The following is a 26,128-nucleotide window of genomic DNA, read 5'->3' on the forward strand; positions in this document are numbered from 1 at the left end:
CTGAACCTGTCGCCTCAATGGGGAGCCTCTCCCACCACCAGCAGTTCCCCATCTGAGCACTCCTACACTTACTACTGCTGACAGAGAGTAGTGTGATGAGTTGAACTGTGTGTCTCCCCCAAATTCACACCTCGAAGTCCTAACCCCTAGTACTTGTGAGTGTGTCCTTATTTGAAAAAGGGGTTGTTGCAGGTGTAATTGTTTAAGACGAGCTCATAATGGAGGAGGCTGGGCCCTAACCCCTTAGGACTGGTGACCTTGTAAAAGAAGAAATGTGCATGCAGATGCGCACACAAGGAGAACTCCATGGGAAGAAAGCAGCGATGGGGTGATGGGGTGATGGGGTGATGGGTCCGCAAACCAAAGAACTCGGAGGAGGCCGCCAAACCGCCAGCAGCTGGAAAGGCCTGGGGCTGGTTCTCTCTGCAGACAGCTCCATGGTGGACTTCTGGCCTCCGGAACTGGGAGAGGAGAATGCTGTTGTGTGAGCCCCGCCTGTGGCCTGTGTTATTTTTATTGGATAATGTGTAATGTACATGGGTCATTGTATGGCTCTCATGAAATTACATTTTAAAATATGTGGCGTTCATGGCTCTCTCAGCCAAAAAGGTTCCCGACCCCTGAATTAGACCCAGGCTCTGCTAATTTGCTTGTTGAGCAGAGACCAATAAATACGATGAGCAGCCTCGGGAACCAGTGCGTGCTTGTTGCCCTTAGGGATTCCAGCTGCTTCCAGGAGGTCTCACACCTTCCTAATGGCTGTTCCCCATCACAAGGAGCATAGGCCCTCCAAAGATCTGGTTTCCACTGCTCTTCAAGAAGCCAAGCTCGCTGGTGAACCCGCTTCCTGTGCTAGGAACACTCCCCCTGCCTCTTAATTTTTGTCTCTGAGTCTGTCTGGCCTAGGTCCTTATAGAAGTGGAATTATACTGGTACTGGAAAGGGGACCTGACCCTTTGGGTCTGCCTAGGGCTGGCCGGTAGGGAGTGGGTTCTTGATGTTGTGCAGGAAAGATGTCACAATGTAAGTCCAGGTGATTTTGAGAGTGCTTTATTAAAGCTGGGGACAGGGACACAAGGAAGGGCCTAGAATAGAAGCAGCAGCAGAGTGCGGGCAGGGCTGCTCCGGCTCTTTAGTAACCTTATGGGAAAGAAATGAGCCCACACTGGGAAGTCGGAGAAAAGGGGGCCTTGGAGACAGGCTCGGGGTTAGCCTGGCCAAGCTGCTCTCTTAGAGAGCACATCTCTTAAGTTCTTTAAAATACTTTAAAAGCAAAGTGTATAACATTATAGGTAGATGGAATACTTATGACAGCTACAGTTTTATTATTATTATTATTATTATTAAGATAAAAATCACCATTTAGCCTGACCTATTGATGGCACAGTGGATAGAACACAGATACCCAGAACGCTGCAGTTGCTGGTTTGAAACCGATCTTGCTAGGTCAAGGCACATACGACAAGCAATCAATGAACTAAAATGAAGCAACTATGAGTTGATGCTCTCCACTCTCTCTCTCTCTTCTCTCTCTTTCCCTCTTGCTCTAAAAAAAAAAAAAAATCAAAAAATGTTTTTAAAAAATCAGCATTTAAAGTGTGTAATCAGGGGCACGTAGCACATTGACAACATTGTGCAGCCATCACCACGATCAAGTTCCAGAACATTCTTCCTCCCCTCAAAAGGGAACCCCGTCCCCATTGACACTCACTCCTATCCCCTCCCCCATCCTCTCTGGCCACCGCCAATGCGTGTTCTGTCTCTATGGATTTGGACATTTCATATCAGTAGAGTCTCACACAATGGGGCCGTTTATGCCTGGTTTGTTTGTTTTTTCCCATTGCAGTTGGAAAACCATGAAGTGGCCATAAAGAAACCTTTCAGACAGCAGCCTGGACGCTGAGACTTGCCAATGTCACTTCTTAAGGTCCTTTGCCAGCCCCAAGCCTGTGTGTCTGAGAATCTGGGGCAGCGAGGTTCGAACAGAATCCCAGTGAGCATTTCTCTAGAGGACATCTCTCCCCACACGGCCCCCCAATTCTAGTTTTTAAAAAGAATACAATATCAGGTGTTAAAGAAATGCATCTCGATTATGGATTTTAACCAAGGTCATCTAATTTTCATATCTGAGCCACTGGTCTGGTGTCAGGTATTATATAACATGAAGTACCCCTGGCCAGGGAGCTCAGTTAGTTAGAGAATCATCCTGAAGCACAATGGTTGAAGGTTCAATCCCCGGTCAGGGCACGTACAGGAACAGACTGATGTTTCTGTCTGTCTCTCAAATACATTAATTAAAAAAAACCCCACTTAAGTAAATAAGGTGAAATACTGATGATGAAAACAAAACAAAACAAAACAGAATGGCTGCTAATGCTTCAGGCCACTTCTCCATACTCAGAACATCCTGCGACTCAGAGGAAGCAGCTTGTGGGGCCCCTGCCCTGTAGAAAATGAAGACGGGTCTCAGGAAATGAAGATGGATGCCCTGCTCTGTTTCCATGGAGACATCTGTGATGCCACACTCTGCTCCCAGGATCCCACAGGCTGTGGAGCTTTGGAAGCTGGTCTCCTCCTGGCCGGTGCCAGGCTTCAGGTCCCCACGGGGCGGGGGGAGGGGGGCGCTGCATTTTCCTCGAGGCCCCGCTCCGGACCTGACCGGAGAGACCTGCAGGAACCCTCCTCTAAGTCATCACCGGGGTGGTGAAGCTTGGTCCTCTCTGTGGCACTGTCGCAATGTTGCCTCTGGGAGCCAGCAAGCCCCAGGGGCCGAACACCCTGCCCAACTTGATGGAGAAAGGGCTGAAGGTCCTCAAGAGCATGTGCGGCCGGGACAGCCAAGCCCCGGAATGGACACTCCACCCACGACAGCAGTCGACCCAGGCCATCAACTGGTACTACAGGAGGCAGGTGTGAGGCTGCAGGAGCCTTGGAGAGGAGCTGCCTCTCTTGCTTGAGAAGGGCTCGGGGAGGGGCGGGGTGGTGGGGGAAGGGTGCCGACAGAGCTCTCCAGGTGTTTCAGTGATGGAGAGAAGATGCAGATCCCACCCCACCCCACCCCCACCCCCACCTCCACCCAGCGTTCCTTACAGGGGTGAGGAGGGTGTCCTGAGAAGTAGTGAAGGGGGGAGAAGAGCTTAGGAAGAGAACACTCGGGGTTCCACATGCCTGCAACTCACCAAGGAGGACTGGAGAGCCCCCTGCCCCCAGGGGATTTCCGAGCAGACCATCCCCTGGGCTCAGCCACGGCGGATTCTAGAGCAGGTGCCACCACCGCGTGGCTGCCAGCCGGCTTGGGGTTTGCAGGGAGAGGGGACAGGCCCCTGCTGTGGCCCGTGACCTTCTTCTTTTTCTTCTTCCTGCTCCGCCAGAATGAGTTAGCACAGGACTCCAGCCCCGAGGACAGGAGCTTCCTGTCGGAGGTGGAAGCGATGCGCAAGGTGTTTCTCAGTCGCCCCGGCTGCCCTCAGTTCTGTACCCGGGCCACGTCCATGTCCGACTGCGGTGAGAGCCACCACGGAGCCCCCCGCCCCCCGAGGAAGCCTCCTCCCCCCCTGCTGGGGTCAGGACCTTTCCGGGCAGTCAGCGCTGCTTCTGAAACCACTGTGTGCCCCTCGCTGCTGCCGTGTGTGGGACAGAGCGAGGGCCCAGGAGGGAAGGGCCGCCCGTCCTCCTCCTTGTCCCTCAGTCCCTTGCCTCCCTGTCTCTCACTCAGCAGAGGTCAGTAGGGTTGGGGGTGGGAGAGAAAGAGAAGTTTGAAGATTCTGGAAGCTTCAGGACAAAGAGGTCCAGAGGCTGATGAAAGCTCATTAGGGACCAACCCCTCTGAAATGCAGAGAGGAGAACCGTCATGACCGCAGGTGACCATCTGCTGCACCCCAGGTGTTCCGAGACTCCAGAGAGACTCCGACAGGGTGGCTGAGGCTCCTAGGGGTCAGAGGGAAGCAGAAATTAAATCAGCTGCAGCTGGTGTGCTTCGGTGGCCCGCCGGTGGGAGGAACGGTGGCCCCATGCGGCCGCGGAGAACAGTCACCTTTAATTTTAAAAGGACGCTGGCCCGGGAGGCCTCGGGAACGTGCCACAAGTCATCAGCCAACATGGTTAAAACACCTTGCAGGTTCAGCTGTTGTGCGCGCTGTCCCCGAGGAGGAACGCCCCGGCTCCGAGTCCTGGAAGATGACCAGGGACTCTTTCTCCAGCCAGCGGGGCTCGGACATGAAGGTGGACGGTGAGGGCGGCAGGGCCTGCTGGGCACTAGGGTCCTCTCCTTGCCGCCCAGGCCCAGAGGGCCTCTGCCTGCACCTGTCGGGGCCCCTGCTCCCGCTCCATGGAACTCCCTTCCCAGGACCACCTGCCTGGCCCCACGTCCCGTACGCAGGGGATCCCCAGGCTGCGTCCCGGGGTCAAGACCAGTAGGGACCGTTCCTCCAGACCAGTACTGTCCACTCATTTCTGTTATCCAAACGTGACAGCCACAGCTGTACCTGAGTATGAGGAAGCCCCTGGCAAGTGTCCAGGTCCCCCTGTGCACAAGCAGCGCCAGGGTCACCGTGTTGTCCTGACTCCCGGGCTCTGGGAGCCTCATGGCATGCTTTCTGCGTCCCTCCACTTGGTCAGCAGATACACGGGGGGGGGGGGGGAGTGGACAACCATGTGTGGCCTGGAGACATGGAGGAACCCAGCTGGACAAGGGAGGGTTTCTGGGGGAGGGGGTCTCAAAAGGGGGACAGGACCTTGGAAGACTGCAGGGCCACTCGGCCGGGAAGAGTCTAACGCCCCTGCTCCCCGACAGGGCCCCATCTGGCCTTCAGTAAGAGCGCCTGTGAGGTCAATTACTTGCGGAAGAAGAGCAAGACCCCAACGTTGAGCCCGGTTCTGGGGCTGGGCCACCTGGGAAAGCGAACACCCTGGTACATCTCGGTCATCCACGATAAGGTACTGCTGAGCGCGGAGCCGCAGCACCCTGGCTCCCTGGCTCCCCACCCTGCTGGAGAGACTGCCCTGCAGGCCCCCCTCCCCCCGCCTCTGTTCCACAATCTGGGTAGCTGTGCCCGAAGGTCCCCAGACAGGGTCTGAACTGACCTCCAGGCCCCTCCTTTGGTGTCTGTGAATCACACGCTTAACGGACCCTCTGTCCCCTGTCCACCCTCAGCCCAGAGGGTGGCACTTTAAGCCTCCGATGGACCTCACTGTAAGAATGAGACGGCACTTGAACACCAGATGTGCAGGCTTTACTAGAGGAGAAAGACCTGCCGGGCACTTCTCCGGGAAGAAGGGCGCCAGTACAAGCCAGGGGGACTAATTTATAGGGTAAAAGGAGAGTCTCGAGCAAGGGGGCGTTGAATCAAAAGTCCTAGTATGTCCGGAATGCTCCCCCCAGGGGCGACCCACCAGCCTCCCGGGACTCCCCTGCCCCAGGGGGCGACAGTCCAGCAAGGGTGAGGTCTGACAGACAGGCGGGACAACAAGAGGGCAGTTTGGAATTCACGTGTCTATCATTTCTTACCTCTGTGGTTACATATAAAAGAAAGGCAGTTGTTAATTTCATAATGTACGATGAGGGGTGACGAGGAGAAAGAGGAGAAAAAATGGGAAAATTATTGTTTCTTCTGGAGAGAACTCAAGAAAAGAACCTTGCCAAGCCAAGTCCCCCACCCAGTTAAGGAGGTCATCAATTTCCGTGCTATGAGGTCTGAACCAGGCGATGTCTTCGAAAACCTGAGTGAGGAAGTAAAAAAATTTTGCGAGGTAATAATTGTTAGTTGCTTGCTGCGAGTACCGATTGAACAGGGTGACATGGTGATACATGGTCTCCTGGATGAGCCTCATGAGACGTGCTGGTCTGGTTCCTCTCGAATGGGAGGACATGTGGAGATTTTTAGAGATGGGGAACCTGTTAGTGTAAGTTTTTAGAAGGTGTGTAGGGTTAGGTGGATTTTTCCACTTTTCTGATTGGCGAAGGTCTGCATGCAGTTCTGTAAGAAACTAGTGAACAAACAGAAGAGGCAGGGTCCAAAAGTTAGAAAAATAAATAGAGTGAGTGGACTAATGAAAGGCAGTAGTCAAGACACCCAGTTTGTGTGAAACCACTGATTCCATGTTTACAAATTTGCTGGGCTTCAGAGAGAGAGAGAGGGAATAAGACAGGGAAGTGGCCAGTCCCCCTGTCCCTAGACCTACTTCTGTAGAGATTCCTAAAGCAATAAGAAGAGGGATTACCTGTACAGCTTGTTTGGTCCTTAGATTGATGGGTAGTGCACTAGGAACTGGAAGAGGCTCATGGGGTGGGACTAGGTTGATATTTGGACGGATGTAACAGAGGGAATCTGGTCATTTTTTAAAAATAAAACATCGTTCAGACTTAAATATAAGTAAAACAAAAATAATGTAAGTTATTTATTTTTTCTTTGTGGACCAGTACCAAATGGCCCACGGACTGGTACCGGTCCATGGCCCAGGGGTTGAGGACCACTGGATTAGGGTACAGGTTTCTGTCCAATTAGTAGGGAGACATATATAGATGTTGGTCCCACATAAGTAGAAAGCACCTGATTGGTTGAGGCAGGTTGAGAGGTGAATAGAGAATAAATAGGACAAGGGGTCATTTCATTTCTCTGTTTCTGAGCTCTAGATGGTCAGGGTAGAGGAAAGAGTCGCCCTTAGCAGCAGTAGGAGTTGTCAGGATCACGGTGTGTGGACCTGTCCACATGAAAGTCAGTCCTTGGGTGATGTACTGCTGGAAGCGCCTCTTGAATAGTCTTTGAACAGTTTGCTGAGTAACCTGTAAATCCTGCAAGTACTTAGGGAAAGGGTGGTTACATTTCTACACTTTGCAGCTAGAGTTTAAGTCCTAGTGACCACTGCTTCTAGCTGGAATTAGCAGCAGGTCCCAGCCTACAATAGGCATGGGGCATTGAGACAAGAGGAATAAAGGAGTAAATAAAGTAACAAAATCAGACTGTCAATACCCACAGTAAAGATCTTTGAGGGATAAATAAAACTCAAATATTCAGGCAAGGCATAGTAGATGGTCCTTGTGTTTACAAGAAATGAGGTCAGTTTATCTGCTACTTGGAAGAAATACCTTAGGCTCATGAACGATGTCCTTGGGCCTTTAGTGGCAATTCCCAGCATGCTGGGCAAGGTCAGGTCACAGGTAGCTGAGCAGGGCTAGAAGAGACTGAACCTTCCCTCCATGGAGCAAGGGGGCACCTTACCTTCTTGTGTCCCTCTTTCACAGCACAGACGTATCAGCCAGTGGGGCCAGGAAGCCTGGCAGGCTTCAGTTCAATGACCTTCCTTTCTACTCTGGAGCAGGGCCCTGATGGAATTCTATGAAGTCCTTTAGGGCACTGGAGCCTTTAAGAGTGTATGCCAAAAGCTGGTATTTCCTGACTTCTTTTGGGCCTTATTTGCCTTTTCTGTTACTCCCTTGGCCATTATAGACCTTAAAAGCCATGCTCAGGGCTTGAGCAAAATTGGGAATCCAGTGTCTAAAGAAGCCTATTAGGCTAAGGAAAGAAAGGATTTGATTTGTGGTGATAGGTGGTTGAAGACTGTGGAGGGTCTGAATTCGATCTAGGGTGAGACCTCAGGTGGTGGGGATTAAGGCGATGCCCAGATAGACTACGGACTAAGTGAAGTTGAGCCTTAGCAGAGGAGACAGGATATCCCTTCATGGCAAGGAAGTTAAGAAGGGTGAAGATGTGTCTTCTTGAGGCAGGCAGGGAGGGGCTGCAGAGAAGTAGGTCATCTACATATTGTAAGAGAGTATTAGTTTTGAGATTGCATGCTGCTAAATCCTGAGCTAGTGCCTGCCCAAACAGATGTGGGCTGTTTTTGATCCCCTGGGGTAAGACAGTCCATGTAAGTTGCTGGGCTGCATTAGTGTCCAGGTCAGTCCAGACGAAAGCAAACAGAAAGTAAGAGTCAGGGTGTAGAGGAATGGTAAAGAAGACATCCTGGAGGTTTAGGATTGTGAAATGAATGGTGTTTGAGGGAATGTGTGATGGTAACTTGTAGAGATTAGGGATTACTGGATGGAGGAGAATTATCGCCTCATTGATTAGATGTAAGGCTTGTATGAGGCGATAAGCCCTTGAAGGTTTTCGAACAGGAAGGATGGGGGTATTGCAGGGAGAGTCCATGGGGATGAGTAAGCCTGGTTTAAGAGGTGGGTAATTATTGGTTTAAGGCCTTAGAAACAGACACAGTTACACATTAAACAAAGATTTTACAAATTATAAATTAAGGAATTTAAATGAGCGTGCTTTACTTGTTTCAATTCAAATTATGCTAGAGGTGTTTTCTGATAAACAAAGAGACAAAACAGATTACTCACTCACACAGTTCAAAAGACAACTCTGCTTTTTTAAGCTTTTTGAGATGGCAGGGAGTTGCCAGCATAGAGGGGAGGAAGAGAGAAAGCAGACAGATGGACAGTGTGAGCAGCTGGATGGAAAGAAGGAGGGTCAGAATCTGCAGGAGGAGGAGGAGGTTGAGGTGCTAGTGGTGGTGCCACGTGGTTAGAGGAGTCAAAAGATTTGGAGCTCTGAAGAGAGGGGAGAGGACAAGGGGGAGAGGGCATAGCTGTAGTCTGTGTGTGTGTGGGGGGGTTGGGGCGAGGAGAAGAAAGGCAGAGCCTGCAGTCTGTAAGGAGGGAGGAGGGGTTTAAGAACACAGTGGAGAAGGGAGGGGCCCCTGGCCAGCAGGGGAGGAGAAAGAGAGACTGGATTTGCAGGTGAATGAGAAAACAGAATTCTGAGAAGGGAGGGGCCTTTCTGGAGGGAAGAGACTCAAGTGGAAAAGATTTGCAGAGGGACCAGAGAGGGGTCCCGAGAGAGGGGTGCCCCCGGGGGTCAGGCAGGAGGGGAAGAGAGTTGGGAGTTTGCGGAGAAGGAAAGATTAGGAGTGGAGGTTTTAGGTGAGGTTTTTTTGGCCAAAAACGGCTTGCATGTAGAACAGAAGACACAGAAATTAAGGACAGGAGCAAAAGTAAAAGGAAGCCTGCATGTAAGGAATTTCAGAAGCCTTTCCCATCCGGTGGCAAAGATCGTCAAGATTTCTTAGGATATTGTAGTTGAATGTCCCGTTTTCAGGCCAATGGGAGTCATTGTCTAGTTTGTATCGTGGCCAGGCAGTATGGCGAAAGAAAATGAGTAGAAGACAGAGGTTTGGTCAGACGGCTTTGACTCCAAAGAGCCCAATGTGGAGATTAGTGATCTAGAGAGGGCGTCCCCACCTCCAATCATAATCTCAAAGGAGAAAGCTCTCCTGGGAATGTGGAGTCGTCTTGCTTAGGGGTCGTCACCACCTAAGAAGGAGCTCAAAGAGAATGTGGAGGGATTTGGCTAAGCACTTAGACTTTTGGAATGTGCTGTCCCTGGGACAGAAAAATGGCAAACCCCTCAAAATGTGAGGCTGACCAGAGAAAACCGTCCGATGATGGATTAGGGATTTATGGGTCGAATTAAAGCCAACCGGGAGAGGGAAGGGAGAAACTCCTTACCTTTCTCTGGTCCGGCAGGGGTTCAGGACAGGGTCGGACTGCCAGTCGCTCAACTGCGCTCACACAGCTGAACAGAATCAGGGAGTTAGCCCGGACAAGCTGCTGCTGTCCACTGCTTCCTGGTTGTAAGTTTGGCCGGCAAGGGGATTGTCCAGGCAGCTGGTACCCCGTCCCGGGTTTCAGCACCCGATGTAAGAATGAGACGGCACTCAAACACCACATGTGCAGGCTTTATTAAAGGAGAAATACCTGCCGGGGCACTTCTCTGGGAAGAAGGGCGCCAGTACAAGCCAGGGGGACTAATTTATAGGGCAAAAGGAGAGTCTCGAGCAAGTGGGCATTGAATCAAAGGTCCTGGTATGTCCGGAACGCTTCCCCAGGGGCGGCCCGCCAGCCTCCCGGAGCTCCCCTGCCCCAGGGGCGACAGTCCAGCAAGGGTGAGGTCCGACAGACAGGCGGAACATCAAGAGGGCAGTTTGGAATTCACATGTCTATCACTCACCAACCTGTATGCAGCGCGCCAACATGTGTCATGTCCTCTACCCATCTGTACAACTTCGGGCCCCGCCGTTCCACTGAGGAGAACGCACTCTCAGTAATAATCAGCTTGATACGCACCGACGGCCCTATGAGTTCATTCCTTGTCATGTCATTTCTTTCCCCCTACCTCTGTTTATGAGGGAGGCTGGCTCATTAGTTGCCTGTCTTATAATTCCTGTGTTTGATTTAGGTGTCAGTTATTCATAACAACAACAAAAAAGTGGGGATGCATTTTCCTGTTTTCCAATTCTCTGAAAGAGTTTGCACTGGGCTTTGGCCTCATCTCTTTGTTACATTCTGAAGGAACGCCAGCTGTGTCTGGAGAGAGCTTCACAGGGTTGGTTTTTAAAGGGTACTATATCTTTGTTGATTCTCTGTTTGGATCACCAATCTAGAGCCGTCAGCGGTGTATTGAGGTCTCCAAGTATGATTGTATTTTTGTCAGTTTTTGTTTTAAGGTCAATAAGTAGCTGTCTTATATATTCTGGTGCTCCTTGGTTTGGTGCATATATATTAAGAATTGTTATGTCTTCTTGATTCAGTGTCCCCTTAGCCATTATGAAATGGCCATTTTTGTCTCTGAGTACTTTTGCTGTCTTGTAGTCAGCATTATCAGATATGAGTATTGCTACGCCTGCTTTTTTTTGGATGTTATTTGCCTCGAGTATTGTTTTCCAGCCTTTCACTTTGAATTTGTTTTTATCCTTGTTACTTAGATGAGTTTCCTGTAGGCAGCATACAGTTGGATTTTCTTTTTTAATCCATTCTGCTACTCTGTGCCTTTTTATTGGTGAGTTTAATCCATTTACATTTAGTGTAATTATTGACACTTGTGAGTTCCCTATTGCCATTTTATATATTGCTTTCTGTTAGTTTTGTGTCCTGTTTGATCCTTCTCTTTCGTTTTTCTATCTTTTGTTTTTATTTGGTTGTATTCCATACATCTTTCCTCTGTTGCTATCTTTTTTTTTTTTTTTTTCATTTTTCTGAAGCTGGAAACAGGGAGAGACAGTCAGACAGACTCCCGCATGCGCCCGACCGGGATCCACCCAGCACGCCCACCATGGGGCGATGCTCTGCCCACGAGGGGGTGATGCTCTGCCCATCCTGGGCGTCGCCATATTGCGACCAGAGCCACTCTAGCACCTGAGGCAGAGGCCACAGAGCCATCCCCAGCGCCCGGGCCATCTTTGCTCCAATGGAGCCTTGGCTGCGGAAGGGGAAGAGAGAGACAGAGAGGAAAGTGCGGTGGAGGGGTGGAGAAGCAAATGGGCGCTTCTCCTGTGTGCCCTGGCCAGGAATCGAACCCGGGTCCTCCGCACGCTAGGCCGACGCTCTACTGCTGAGCCAACCGGCCAGGGCCTGTTGCTATCTTTTTTATCTCATGTGCTTCTGTGGTGGTTTTTTCAATGATGGTTACCTTTAAGTAATGAAAAGGGTTCCTACCCTGTTCATTGTAGCGCACTAGTCTGTGAGTACTTTTGCACTCCATCGTCCTTTGCTACTGTTAATCTCCATCCTCTCCCCCCCTTTCTTTTTGTTGTTGTCACAGTTTAAATTTGGTTTTATTGTGTTCTTTTTGGAGCTTTTACTTGTGGCTTTGTTTTGTTTTTTTTTTCTTTGTATCTGATTGGAGAACACCCTTTAGTAATTCCTGGAGTGGGGGTTTTCTGATGATAAATTCCCTCATATTTTCTGTATCTGTGAATGTTTTTATTTCTCCTTCATATTTGAAGGATAGCTTTGATGGGTATAGTATTCGTGGCTGAAAGTTTCTCTCTTTCAGGACTTTAAATATTGGGGTCCACTCTCTTCTAGCTTGTAGAGTTTCTGCTGAGAAATCTGATGATAATCTAATGGGTCTTCCTTTATATGTTGTATTCTTCTTTTCCCTGGCTGCCTTGAGAATTTTTTCTTTGTCGTTGGTTTGTGCCAATTTCATTATGATGTGCCTTGGAGTAGGTTTGTTGGGGTTAAGAAAACTCGGAGTTCTGTTTGCTTCTTGAATTTGAAGCTTTAGTTCTTTCCACAGGCTTGGGAAGTTCTCATCTATTATTTGTTTGAGTATGTTCTCCATTCCATTTTCTCTCTCTTCTCCCTCTGATATACCTATTATTCTTATGTTATTCTTTTTGATGGAGTCAGATAATTCTTGTAGGGCTATCTCATTTTTTAAAATTTTTGAGTCTCTTTCTTCTTCTCTCTGTTGTGCCTCAAGTTGCTTGTCTTCTATTTCACTAATCCTCTCTTCTATCTGGCCTGTTCTATTAGCTAAGCTTGTTACCTCATTTTTCAGCATGTGAATTGAGTTTTTCATCTGTTTGATTTGTTTTTATAGTTTAAATTTCCTTGGAAATATATTCTTTGTGTTCGTTGAGTTGTTTTCTGAGCTCCCTAAGTTGCCTTTCTGTGTTTTCCTGTATATCTCGGAGGATTTTTAGGATTTCTATCTTAAATTCTCTGTCATTTAGCTCCAAGGTTTCCAATATATTAAATTTTTTCTCCATAGATTTTTCCTCATCTAGCTGTTACTTCTCTTTCTTTTGTATCCATGATATTCGATTTTCTCTTCCTTAATGGCATCTGAGGGTGGTTTTGTTGATAGTATTAATGAGATTTAATAAAGAATAAAAAGTTTAAAAAAATTAAAAAATCGAAAAGAGTTGTTTTTTTTTAAAAAATTAATAATGAAGAAAAATAAAATAAAATAAAAAATTTAAAAAAAGAGAAAAGGAAAATATTCCCCCCCTCCTTTTTTCTTCTCCTCTCCTCTCCCCTCTTTCTTGAGACTAAATAGAACAAACAATGCCTGTAATGGAGGGCCTGAATTAAGGAGAAGTAATAAAGGGGCAAAAAAAAAAAAGGAAAAAAAAAGGGGATATGGACCCACAAAAAGCAAATAAGAAAAAAAATTGGGTCAAGAATAAAATGATTTGCTTTTAGGTGTTGGTTGACTAAGAGTTATGATGAGAGGAATAAGAGGGAAACAGGAAAATGGGGGACAAATTAAAAAATTACTATTGTATTTAGTGGAACAAGAACTAGATAAAATGGAGAGCCAGGGATGGGAGCACTGCTAGTGTGTTAAAAAGGTGAAGTAAAAAACCCCCAAAATGCCACAAACATAAGTTTGAGTCCCAGATAAGATATTGTTCGTTATTGAGGTTTGAATGAGAGGAGACATAAAGGAGAAAGGAAGAAACTAATATAGAGGGAGAAAAGAAAGAGAAAGAGAGAGAAAAAAAAGAGGGAACCACTAAAAGAAGAAAAAAGAGGAGAGAGAGAGAGAGAGAGAGAGAGAGAGAGTTAAGGGTTTTGGAGTGCAACCCTCATAGAGAGAAAGGAAGAGGAAAGAAAAGATAATGGGAGATGTAACACTTATGGCTAGTGTAGTTCAAGGAGAGGAGAGAGTGAGACTGGCAGAGAGTTAAACGACCAAATTGGAAGAGGAAAAAAAAATATATCAAGAATGAAGATAAGAGAAACAAATGAACAAATATAATAAAATGGGATAGGTTATAAAGTCTGTGTATTATTGCTGATTTTGGGAGGTTATCTTCTTGCTTTTTCTTTTCTCTCCCTCTTCCTGGTCGGTGACTCTGTACCCCAGGTTCTGCCCCTTTGGCATGCTCAGGTAGAGGTTTGCAGTTGATAAGTCTCTATGGTGATGTCATGTATTGTGCTTTAGTCTCATTGGCAATCGAGGCTCATTAGCATTTTCTTTTTTTGCATTTTTCTGAAGCTGGAAACAGGGAGAGACAGTCAGACAGACTCCCGCATGCGCCTGACCAGGATCCACCCGGCACGCCCACCATGGGGCGACGCTCTGCCCACCAGGGGGCGATGCTCTGCCCATCCTGAGCATCGCCATGTTGCGACCAGAGCCACTCTAGCGCCTGAGGCAGAGGCCACAGAGCCATCCCCAGCGCCCGGGCCATTTTTGCTCCAATGGAGCCTTGGCTGCGGGAGGGGAAGAGAGAGACAGAGAGGAAGGCACGGCGGAGGGGTGGAGAAGCAAATGGGTGCTTCTCCTGTGTGCCCTGGCCGGGAATCGAACCCGGGTCCTCCGCACGCTAGGCTGATGCTCTACCACTGAGCCAACCGGCCAGGGCCAGGCTCATTAGCATTTATAGGCTGCGCCAGTGAGAGAGTCCGTGTTCCTGGAGCCTTTCTCCTAGTCTTTCCTTCCTCAATTAGTAGCCTGATAATCCAGCTATGGGGTTGCTGCTGCCTCTGCCTGGATAGTAAGAGGCTCAAAGAGCTGGCAACTCCCCACTCTATTCCCACTCAGCACAGGGCTCTGGGTAAGGCTCAGTCAGTCAGAGCTGCTAGCATAATCAGGCGGGGCTTCCGCCCATTCAAAGACCTCTGGCTCTGCCACTCTGTGGGATAACACGAGCGCACACTGCCGAGGCACTTGGAGGAATCTCTCGCCCACTATCTGCGTACGCAGACCAGGATATCAGGCCAGCAGTCTCACACTCTGAGTGAAACCCCCACCCGCACAGAAAAGTTCCAGCATTGGAAATGGCTCTTGCTCCGTCCCCGTGCGCGGCTTTTTCAAGGCGCTGGGGCGGCCTGAGATTCCGCTTTTGGCCCACACAAAGGCCCCTGACTCTGCTCCTCTGTGGGATAACATGGGCGCGCACTGCCGAGGCACTCGGAGGAATCTCTCGCTCACTATCTGAGCGCGAAGACCCGGATATCAGGCCGGCCGCCTCACCCTCTGAGTGAAACCCCTCCCGCATGGAAAAGTTCCAGCGTTGGGATTAGTTCTTGCTCCCTCCCCGTGCGCTGGGGCGGTCCAGAGATTCTGCTTTTGGCCCACACAGAGGCCTCTGACTCTGTCCCTCTGTGGGACAACACGGGCGCCCACTCCCGGGGCTTTGGAAGGAATCTCTCGCCCGCTATCTGCGTGCGCCGACTAGGAGATCGGGGAAAATGGCTGCCACACTTGTCTTTCTTTGTCTGGGTTTGGCGCGAGTGTTAGCTTATATTGCCCAGGTTGCCACAGGAACAGTTTTTCCTCGGCTTGGATCTCCGTGCCACAGCCTGGTTCAGCAGTTTGTGCCGCGGCCTGGATCTATTCACCCCCTTTGCCCGCTTTAGTTTCTATATTCTCAGTTCCCAGTGAAAGCCGCCCTGTTTAGGTTAGTGAGGAAGGCGGAGCATTTCTTACTCCCTATTTCCTTTGGGGTTTGATTATATATTTAGCCAATATTTCGCTCGACCATACCTTTGGGTGTATTGCAAAACATCTGGAGGCTCCAAGGATAGGTTTTTCTGTTTCTGGTTGAAGATCTTGTTGAGTTTTGGGGGAGATTTATCGGTATCGCTTCTTACTGCACCATTACTCTGATGTCATCTCTCAGGGTTGGTTTTTTAAAAACGACAAACTCATTTCCTTGTGAGGCATGCCGATTTCCTTCTTCCTCTTGCCTCCATTTGGGCAAAGCAGTGTTTTTCTGGGAACGCATCTGTGTATTCGTCAATTTTGCATAACATTTCATGTCCCACCTGCCCCACGCTGCTAGAGGGTCTGCAGGAGGCAGTTTCCTTTTCATTCCTGATGTTGCTAATGCATGCCTTCTCTCTTGTTCTCTCCATCTGTCTTGCCAGAAGTTTATCCATGTTCATTGTCTCTTCTTAAGAGTCAGCTTCTGTTTTTTAAGGTGGGGAATCTTTCGTGACCCCATCATTTGGGTCTGTGACTACTCACTTGACCTTGACTCCCTGAACTCTGCCTCGATATTTTATGAATAGATTTCACAATTGAAAACGTGTCTGTATCCTTTGACCAAGCGATTCCACTTTGGGGAGATGGCCTGAGGCTATCATTAGGTAGCACCACACAGAGAGAAGACCAGGACGTTCTCTGCAGGACTGCTGTTCATTCAGGGTGTGTGGGAAGGGAATGCTCAGCTCATGCATGAACCCACCCACCAGGGGAAGGGCTGCAGGCTTGTCTGCCTCCAGGAGGTCAAAGGGTAGTGCCATGAGGGTTCTCCTCCTCTCATCTCTACCTTCCTCTGAGCTGTCGCAGGTGAGCACGTCCTCGGGAGGCAAGACCGCCACCTGCTGCAGTGCATGTGTGTTGTGCAGACTCAGCAGCCCCAGGGAAGGAGTGCCCCCTTCCCAGTAATCATTGTATGGTTCAGGACACCTGTGCGTGCCTAAAAGTCACCACAGGATGGGTGAAGATGTATGATTTCTGCATGATTATTTCCCCCCTGTAACCTAATAGTACAAATGATTCCCACATACCCTTCAGATTCACCAAATGCTAAAATGTTGTCATAGTTTCTCTGTCCTCTCTCTTCCTCACTATATCATTCATCCTTGCACTTCTCTGTATAATTTCCTTCCATCTTTGTTCTTTAAGTTCAATTTGCAGTTTTCTCCCTAAATTCTTGAGATGGATCCTTACATAATTGTTTTCCATTGCTTTCACTCCTAGATGCATTTGAAGGCTATAAATTTGTCCTCAATCACAGCTTTGGCTGCACCTTGCAAGTCTCAATATGTCCAAGTGTTCATTATTGTTCTGTTCAAAATATTCTCTAACTTCCTTTGTGATTTCTTCTTTGACTCATGGGTTCTATGGAAGCCTGCCACTTAATTCCCAAACACTGGAGGACTTTCTAGTTATCTTTCCTTCTGGAATTCTGTCTGGGACCATCTCCCTCCTGCCTGAAGAGTTCTCTTTATTTTCTCCAAGTTCAGATCTGCTGGGGACACATTCTTTCTGTTTCTTGTGTGTCCAAAACACCCCATTTGTATTGTGTCTCCAATATTGAAGGCTCTAGAGCATTGAGATTTTAAGAATAGAAGGTTGAGGGGCAGAAGGCTCCTAAGAAGTGGCCCTTGGAGGGAGTTACTGGTGAGGTGTGGGGCTGCACAGAAGACTGGTGTCCTCTCTCACAGTGGGCAGCTGGCCAGGAGCCAGGTTGAAGGGTGGGCTTCCAGGAGTCTCCTGGGCAGGGATTTCAGACCTGCCCTAGGTCAGGGCATGGCTGGGTAAAGAAGCACTCATCCTGGGCTCAGGATTTCAGGGTCCCAGGATAGTAGGTCTGCTCTCCCTGGGCCTGGAGCTGCTGCCCTGGGGGTGACTGGAGGGTGTGAGGCCAAGTGCATGCAGCACAGGGGCTGCCTGTTTTCTGCCCAGGATTACTGCCTGTCCGTGCTGGGGAAGGAGGTCCAGCGCCTTTCCCAGCTGAAGGAGCAGGTTCAGAAGAAAGACGAGACGATCTTAACGCTCCAGGAGGAGGCGGAGGTCCTGAGGAAGCAGCTGAAATACCTCCTCAGAAACAAATTCCAGGAGACGTTCCTGAGGCAGGGCGTGAAGGTGAGCAGAGCGCCCCATGCCGGCAGGTCCTGGTGAGCTTCCAAAGCGTGCAGCCAGCCCCCCCCAGGCGACCCTCAGCACCCGAACCCCTCGCTGCCCTCACACCCCATCATCTTGAATGTCACTACGTCCTGTGGGAGCTTGGGCTGGGTCACGAGGTTCCGGGCGCCAGGCCAGAGTGGAGGGGGGGGGGTGATGGGAATGCGACAGGAGAAGGGCTGTGAGCTGTGCAGCTGGTCTGGCCCTCAGCCGCTGCGTGTGCTCCCTGGGACAGGTGGTGGCACTCTCCAGACTCGGTTTCCTTACCTGTAAAGTGGGGGCCAGCTCTTCTGTCATTAGGACAGAAGGCCCCCCACAGGCGGAGTCCCCAGACCTGGCCTGGCCATGTCCCGAGGGTGAAGGTGACTGGGATTCGCCTGGCCTGTTCTGATTGTGGGACATGGGACGTCAGTGTCCTTGCCTGTCAACGGGCTTGGGAATGCTGCCTGTCTTCCCTGGTCTGGGCAGAGGACTGAATGAGGCAGGTCCATCTGGGGTCAAGGGGTCAAGGGGCAGCCCGGAGAGGCCCCAGTAAGCATGCCCTGGTCTTTCTAAGACCTGCTTTCTTTCATACCTGAGGGGACAGCCCGATTTTATGCAGGGGGCACACACGAGTGGGGCACACTGTCGCCAAATGCCATGTCTACAAAGGAAACTGCCCAGAGACCAACTGTGGGGCAGCCGGCAGGCAGCAGACAGCGGGAGTCCGGGGAGGGCTGGAAGCGTTGCCCAGCCGCCTGAGGGCTGTGAATTAAGTAAGAGCGGCAGAGAGCAGGGCAAGAACCACATGCAAGGTGGGCATGTCCAAGGCTGGACCCTCGACGCTTCCAAATGCCTGTGCTCACTGCTGCAAGGTCACTGCCCCCTGGGGGCCACCTGCAGGTCACCGAGCCCTCCTCCTGATGTGGAGCGGCTGCTCTCCCCCTCCCAAGGGGACAGGTCCTGGTGGTGCAGTCACCTGGGGAGCTGAGGGAGCTGTGTGAAACCCTGAGGTCCCCCGCGGCATCTTGTCTCTCTCTCTCGTCTCTCACAGGAGCAACCCTCCGACTGGGGGCCCAAGCAGGCAGGTGGGCTGAGCGCCCAGAAGGCCTCCAGCCATGACGAGGAGGAGGAGCTGCAGCGATGGGGGCAGGTGCGGGCTGGCCACGTCCTGAATGCACAGGACTGATCCGGGACTCACCTGCAGGGGCAGGGGTCATGCCACCCCACCTGCAGCCCTAACCTGGTGCCACCCCCCCCCCCAGGGCAGCCCTCAGTCATTCTGTAAGGGAACAGGGAGGAGGGCGGGGCAGCCTCCACCTAGAAGAGCACATCCAGCCCTTGTCCCGTTCTGGGGTGCTGGTTCCTGGCAGCCCCATCACCCCCGTAGACTGTGAGGCTGTGATGGTGGCAAGCACCCAGTGTGCCCCCTGCTCCTGTACTGCCCCAGGGGTGCCCACGGTCCTGCCTACTGTTCCCTTCCCTCCCCAGATGCAGGAGGAGTATGTCATGATGGACAGAGCCAGGGACCTGGAGGGCCGTGCCCAGGAGAAAGAGGGGCTGGCAGGGGAGGCCGAGAGGGCAACGGGCGCGGGGGGCAAGGACGCGGTGGGCACAGAGGGGGCTGTCCTTGAGGGCGTTGCAGAGGAAGTGGAGTGGGGGGTGGCAGGGCTGGACCTGGAAATAGATGAGGAAAGGGAGTCTCTGGAGGAGGAGGAGGAAGGCGGCAGGAGGAGGGTCTGCTCCATGGACGAGGACTTCGAGGAGGAGCTGATTGCCCAGCTGGAGGAGTACGAGCAGGTGATCCAGGAGTTCCAGTTCGAGCTCGAGGTGGCCAGGGCCAGACAGTCCCTGGCAACAGGTAGGGGGTAGCCGGATGCAGAGGTGGAACCGCCCGCCCAGGCTGGGCAGTGGGGATGGGCGGGCAGGGCAGGCCCGGGTCCACTCTGCGCCTCTGAGCTGGGAGCCACGGGGGGAAGGGTGGGAGAGCACGGAGGGAGCTGAGGAGGTGGGCACCTGTGGGGGAGTCAGAGCCGGGCGACCCCGGCCCCCTCCTGTCCTCATCGCCCCTCCCCCCATCTCGCACGCCCATCACTCAGGAGCCTGCATATCTTTACAACGACAAGTGGATTACCAGGAGTCCCAGCTGCAGAAGATGAACGTGGAGAACGAGCTGCTGCAGAAGGAGCTTCGAGAGCGGGAGCATCAGATACAGGCCATGACTGACAAGGTGGCTGTGTCTTTCAGCACGCCGGGCCCCGTGTGGCTTCCCTGGGTCCCCCCAGCAGCTCCAGGGGAGGCACCAGCTGTCCCATTTCACTGATGGAGATGCTGAACTTAGGGAGCAGAAGTCACTCTCCCAGGGTCACATCGCTGACTGAGGCAAAGTGGGCTGCACACCAGGTCCCCAGGGCCCTGTACTGCCCTCAGGCCTCAGCAGCTACCCTGTCTCCTGGGCCTCTTGGCTACTGGCCATGCCTCAAGCACCTCTTAGCTCCTGAGTCTTGGGGGTGAGAGCCCCCACCCACGTGTCGAGTGTGTACCATTCTGCTGAGCCGGCTCCTTGTAAAGCATCTTGTTTTTATTTTTATAGAAGTTTTCCACCCACGTAGCTTAAAGAACCAGAGTCCCACAGTCTTGTCACGCAAAACAGGAGGGTCCTGCCCCCTTCCCTCCCATCTGTCCCTTCACCAAGGCGACCGCTTCCACCTCTTCTGATTCATTAGAGAACCACTCTCCGTGTCTCAGACAGCACACTTGAGGCCCAGTCTAGATTATTCTCTGTCTTAGCATTACCAAGTGCACCACTCTGTCCTCCCGGCCCTCCCCAATGCCATTCCACTCACGTCCGTGAGTTGACACCACAGTTACACCCTGGAGGGACAGTACCGGCAAGCACACCTAACGGAAACACGTTTGCAAAACAGTGTTACGATTCATACACAAAGCATGTTAAAGCTGCTGTGTCCACATCTTCCTCTTTCTTGGTCTACCCTTATTTTCTCTGGAGCACATCCTCCAGGTGTTTTTTCAGAAAAGATGAGTGAGGGACAAAAAGAAATAGGCAGGGGTGGGGCGAGGGGTAGGGGGAATGCCGTCTGTCCTAAATGTCTTTGTTCTGTGCATTAACAGCTAGGTTGGATACAATTCCAGTTTGGGAAGGGTTTCCTTGGCGGGGTGGCTCCCTATATCCCAGAGTCCGGGGCTGCTGGTAGTGAGCTCAAGGGTCACCTCATTGCTGTGCTTTCACACAGACATGACTTAGTCCTTGGTGGTGGCTGCATCCTCTCTGGAAAGGTACAAGATCCGGTCTTGGTCCCAGGTGTTCTGAAATGCCACACAAAGTTGTGCCTTATGGAGGGTCTACTTACATTGTCCCCAGTTTCCATCTGTCCATCCTGGAATTTTTCTCTGTTCATTGTTTTTTGTTTTGTTTTGATCTCTTCCTCCTTCTCTGCTGCATCCTCGACTGACGCTTCAGTCCCTGGGCTGGCGGACTTCCGGACTCTCTGTTCTGGTTGTCGTCCTTCCTTCCTGCCTCCTCTTCCTCCTTTCCACAACTTGGTCTCTTCGCTCTACTTCTAGGAGTTTCCCTGGACTTAACCACAGCCCTCCTCCTGAGTCTGGACTTGGGGATAACATTTACAATGTCCAAGGTCCCCCTTGGGTGTTCCTTTTTCTTTCTGCTTCTCTGTTACAGTATCTCTCTCCCCCCAGCTGAGGGTTCGTGACCCCCTGGTCTTTAGCTTCTCGCACCATTGCTGTTTCCCATAATTCTGGTCTCTGTCGTGTCTGTGAGAGCTTGGCTCCAGCATCAGAGCACATGGCGACAGCTCTGGGCTTCACGGCACACGGCAGGGATGGTGGTGTGTGTGGGCATTTCAACCGAGAGTTCAAAGGTAGAATTTTTGTGTCTTTCCTCTTGGTTGGGTCAGATTTCCCCGGAATCTGGGAAACTGGAAGTATTTCTTGCCTGAGATGTGAAGGCCTCACTGCTGGTGTTCTAGGAGTCTGGGGTGGGAGGTAGGGGGAGGGCGTGGCCTCCTTCTTCAGCACCCACATCCCAGTCTGGAGTCCGGGGTCTCCACCCACAACCGAGCCTGGCATCTATCTCCCAGGCCAGACCCCCACTGGACCACCTGGCAACTCTGGTTGGGGGGTGTCTGAACCTTCATCTCTCCACATCCAGAGAACCGGCCCCACCCATTTCAGAGACATTTGGGGACTCGGAGTATGCACAGACATGCCCTGAGCTCTCCCTGCTGCCGTCTTAGGGTTCCTCGTTCTGGGACCCGCTTTCTAATGTCCCCAAGTCTCGGTATCCATCTCCTTCTTCTCTCTCAGCTGCCTGAGAACTCTTGTGGCTTTCAGCGTTCGGGGGTTCAAGGAGGAAGACATCAGAGGCGTGTTCTGTCCGCAGTCTCCGCCAGGCCCCCTCTGATCCTCCCGTCTGCCTTTCAGTTCTCCAGCCTCCGGGATGAGAAGAAGCAGGAGGAGCTGACAGGGCTCGTGGAGAAGGACAACCTCCTCCTCCGACAGGTGACTGGCGCCCCCCACTGCGGCAGCGTCCCCTCGGACAGAGCCCGGGAGTGCAGGGGCATACAGGGGCCCCGCGCCGCCCCTGGGTTCAGACGTGGCTTGAGGAACTCGGGTCCGAGTTGGCCGTCTCTGGGAGAGGAGAGGGGTGGGAACAGGTGGATCTACTCCTCTGTCGTCCCCTGCTTCCCCCCACCCCAGAAAGTATGTGACCTGGAGCATGAGCTCACGGACCGGGAAGACACCATCTCCAAGACTAACACTCAGGTCAGGGAGCTGCAGACCCAGGTGGACCTCAGCCAGGCCCACCTGCAGAGACAGAGGCGGCTGCAAGAGGAAACGGAGACCAGGATGGAGACGGTCCAGGAGGCCGAGCAGCAGGCGCGCGTGGCCTTGGAGAGCACCCAGGCCAGGGTATTCCCGGCGGCCACCCCTGAGGTCCCGGCCCAGCAGCAGACTGCCCAGAGCTCCAGGGTCCCCGGCCCACTTTGAGTGCATAAGGGGGGACCACCCGGAATCTCCTTCTATGCCCAAAGTGAGGGACAACTGATATGCAGGACGTTGGCCTGAGTCAGGGAGAGTCTCCCTGGGGTCTGGAAGAGACTTGCGGCCCAAGCTCCTCTGGGGAAGGGGGGTGGGCCTGGGGTTGTTCTGTTTCTGTTTTTTTTTTTTTTTTTTTTTAAAAAACCATGTGCAGGTTTTACTTTTCCAATTAAAATTGTTAGTGAGGTAGCCTGACTAGGTGGTAGCACAGTGGATAGAGCGTCAGACTGGGACGCAGAGGACCCAGGTTCGAAACCTTGAGGTCACTGGCTTGAGCATGGGGTCACTGGCTTGGCTGGACCCCCCCCCCCCCCGTCAAGGCACATATGAGAAAGCAATCAATGAATAACTAAGGTGTCACAATGAAGAACTGATGCTTCCCACCTCTCTCCCTTCCTGTCTCTGTCTGTCCTTCTGTCTCTGTCTCTGTCACAAAAAAACAAAAAAAAACATTAGTGGGTTAGAAAGTCTGTGCGGTGGGGCCACCCCGGGTCAGGGTTTAGATGTAGCACCTTATAGCTCACAGGCAGACGTTGACCCCCTCCATCCTCACTCCTGGTCCCTCAAGCCGTGCACTGAGGATGAGCCCGCCTTCTGTAAACCATGCACCAGGCACGGGGAGGGCTCCTCTCCCTGGATGGCACTGGCCTTCCTTCCGCAGAGGCCCAGCAACGTGTTTTCCCTTCGCTCACAGCTTGAAAAACTAAGAAACAAGATCATGCAGGCTGCCTATAGCGTTTCAGGGATCAAGTCCTTGACAACCGAGATCTCTGACCAAGACATCCTGGAGTCCTTGCAGGTAGAGCCGGCGCATGTGGTCCCCGGGCCACCCGCACCTGCAGCCTGGGGCGTAGGGAGAAGCCTGCATTGGATGCTGGGGACATCTATGCGAGTCCTGGCAGCGTCACTGTTCTGTCACCCCCAGCAGTGTACTTTCTGTCTGCTCAGGCAGAGGGGACCAGGTCTCCCGAAGGGTGGTGATGTCACGGAGCTGGCTTTGAGTGACCAGCAGCAGGAGCAAACCCTCCAGGGTGCACTGGGAAGGGGGCCAAGCAGCTGGCGTCCCGGGGAGTCGCCAGAAGCAGGAGCCCCAGTTCTGCCCAGCTCCGCCTCCGGGGATGCTTCTTAGCACCTCGGAGGAGTCGCCATCCTGCCAAGCCAGGACCCTGGCACGATCCGCCTTCCGTGGTTTTGGCCCAGGCCGGCTCTTCCCTGACCCCAAGCAGAGGACTCAGAAGTAGGGCAGGGTTGGGGCTGGCAGTGGAGTCACCACCCACCTGGCCTTTGGCGGAGCCGCTGTGGGCCCGGCACTTGACTTTGCTGAGCTGCCAGGCTTCCTCGTAGGGGTGGTGGTGGTGGTGGTGTGTGTGTGTGTGTGCGCGCGCGCACGCACACCTTCAATGTGGCCCAGGCCAGGGCTCTGGAAGAAGAGGCACCTGGCTGACTCAACAACCTGTGTGGGCCTGTGCCCTTGTCACTCGGGGCTCCTCTGACTGTGGGGTCCTTTGACCCCAGAGGGTGCCCATGGCCTTTCTAGCACCCACGTTTTCCTGAGAGCGGTTCCTTTCCTCTGAGAAGTGGGGAGGGCCCCTGGTCAGTGGCGCTCCTGGAAGGTGTCAGCAGTCCTCAGGGAGAGGTCTCTGTGGCCCAGCTGTCCTTTGGGCTAAGGGAAGAGGGAGGAGGAGAAAGAGAGGAGAAAGGGTGAGGAGGGGGAAATGGGCAAAAGAGATGGGGGAAGGGAGAATGAGATGGGTGGAAAGGGGAGGAAGAGGGAGGATGGGACAGAGGAAGGAAAGGGTGAGAAGTGGGAGGGAGAGATGGAGGAGAGAGGGAGGTGGGTGGGAGGGTCATCAGCACCACCAGGAGCCAGGAAGAAGGCCCTTACTTTGTTGGTGGGCCAGAAGAGGCTTAAGGAGAGGATGGGGCAGGCTCCCTATGCAGGACAGAGGGGTCCCTGAGGGCCAGACCTGAGGCTCGGCAAGTCTCCCAGTCGCAGTGGACTTGGCACCAGCGTCAATCAGGGCTGAGCTGCCCCAGAACCAGAGTGGGCTTCTCTTCCGGGGTCAGTGTTTTCACAGCACAGACATTGGCAAACGCTACATGCCAGAGCCTTCCCCCCACTCAGGAGAGCCACTTGTCAAGAGTCCCCAGCACAGCCCAGGCTGCGGGGAAGGACAGGGCGGGTCCCAGGCGAGCAGTGCAGCCTGGGCGCCCCGTGGTGGGGGTCCTTTGTGTAAGGCCAGTGGCTGCCATCGTGGCCATGCAGGTTCCCATGGGATTCGGACAGACAGGAAAGGAACTGTGGAGCCAGAAAATGGCCCATTTCGTTTAGTAAAGTCTCATAATGGGGGACGAGCAAACAGGCAGAGAAGACCGCTTCCCTCTCACTGGGGGCTCAAAAGCCCTGACCCATTCTAGACTCGCCCTCACCAGCCTCAGCACTCTCCAGCCCAAACAGGCCAGGTCAAACACCCATTCTCCGCAAACAACCGCCCCTCCCCCTGGGCAAGCACCCGCAGCCTTCCACAGAACTACACACACCTAACGCTGCCCCACACAAGCGAGTGAACCCAAAAGACTCGTGTAACAAACTTGTTTGCCCAACGCTTTTCTATAGAGGATCATCACGGAGAGGACCGATTACTACAACCAGCTGAGGCAGAAAGGGGTCAAAGTGCCGCCGCTGCAGCAGTCCGAGCTCGTCTCTTCGCCCAGCAGGTCCAAGAAGCTGGCCAAGTAGGCTCAGCCCAGCGGCAGCCCGGGTGCTGCCAGAGAGCCGCCCCTGGGTGGCCCCGCTTCTGCACTCTGGTTCAGAATTAAACCCTGTTGTCGGCCACGGTCTCGCTGTTTCCTCCCTGGGGACTCACAGGAGGGCTTGGATGACATCAACACCTCTGTGAACGGGGAAAAAAGGGGCCACGTACTAAACCCAACAAGCTCAGGGGAGGCCTGTGTGGCGGCTTTACAAACAGACCTAAAGCAATCCCACAGGACGGTCTAAGGTTAAAACGTTCCAGCCAAAGCGGTTCATGGCAGGTTGTACTGCCCGAGGGTGGTGTTTGAGCTCCACAAAGGTCAGGATTTACGTGAACGGAGCCTGTCTGCTGTCTTTCTGCATCTAACAACATACCTGATAACCTGCTGGAGCCTGTCTGCTGTCTTTCTGCATCTAACAACATACCTGATAACGTGCCTTTGACAGGTGAGCGCAATCTCCTGTCCCAGACCCCTCAGGGCGCAGCCAGGAGAGCAGAGAGCACAGATCAGCTCAATGTTATTACCAGGCTAATTGTCAACTGTTAACTGCTGCATACAAAAGAAGCATGTGTCTCACGTTTTACTCTGTATCCAATCCCAGAGATCCTCTGCTTTGCTTTCTCTCATCTGCCCAATCTATCAGCCCCTTTTATCTTCCCCTTTGATTTCTTTAAAAAAAAAAAAAAATTCCCCATTGATTTGGAGAGAGAGGGAGAGGAAAGGAAGGGAGAGAAGCATCAACTTGCTGTTCCACTTAGTTGTGCGCTCACTAAGTGCCCTGACTTGGGGTGGGGGGGGGGTGAACCCACATCGGAATGCTGGGATGATGCTTTATCTACTGCGCTGCCGGGTCAGTCTCCATTTGATTTTTCTTCTAAATT

At 52.2% G+C, this 26,128-nt stretch overlaps 1 protein-coding gene across 1 annotated transcript; it reads left to right on the top strand.

Moving 5' to 3' along the window:
• The first annotated feature begins 2,736 nt into the window (after positions 1–2,736).
• Positions 2,737–25,318, top strand: CCDC27 (coiled-coil domain containing 27). Its single transcript, XM_066372620.1, has 12 exons — positions 2,737–2,910; positions 3,372–3,504; positions 4,118–4,228; positions 4,793–4,935; positions 17,214–17,393; positions 18,466–18,564; positions 18,903–19,272; positions 19,511–19,641; positions 21,873–21,950; positions 22,149–22,361; positions 23,185–23,289; positions 25,108–25,318. Exons 1-12 carry the CDS (start codon positions 2,737–2,739, stop codon positions 25,228–25,230), a joined length of 1,860 nt encoding a protein of 619 aa, XP_066228717.1. The 3' UTR covers positions 25,231–25,318.
• Positions 25,319–26,128: the final 810 nt, after the last annotated feature.

The sequence above is a fragment of the Saccopteryx leptura genome, chromosome 3, assembly GCF_036850995.1.
Source record: "Saccopteryx leptura isolate mSacLep1 chromosome 3, mSacLep1_pri_phased_curated, whole genome shotgun sequence".
Classification (NCBI taxonomy): domain Eukaryota; kingdom Metazoa; phylum Chordata; class Mammalia; order Chiroptera; family Emballonuridae; genus Saccopteryx; species Saccopteryx leptura.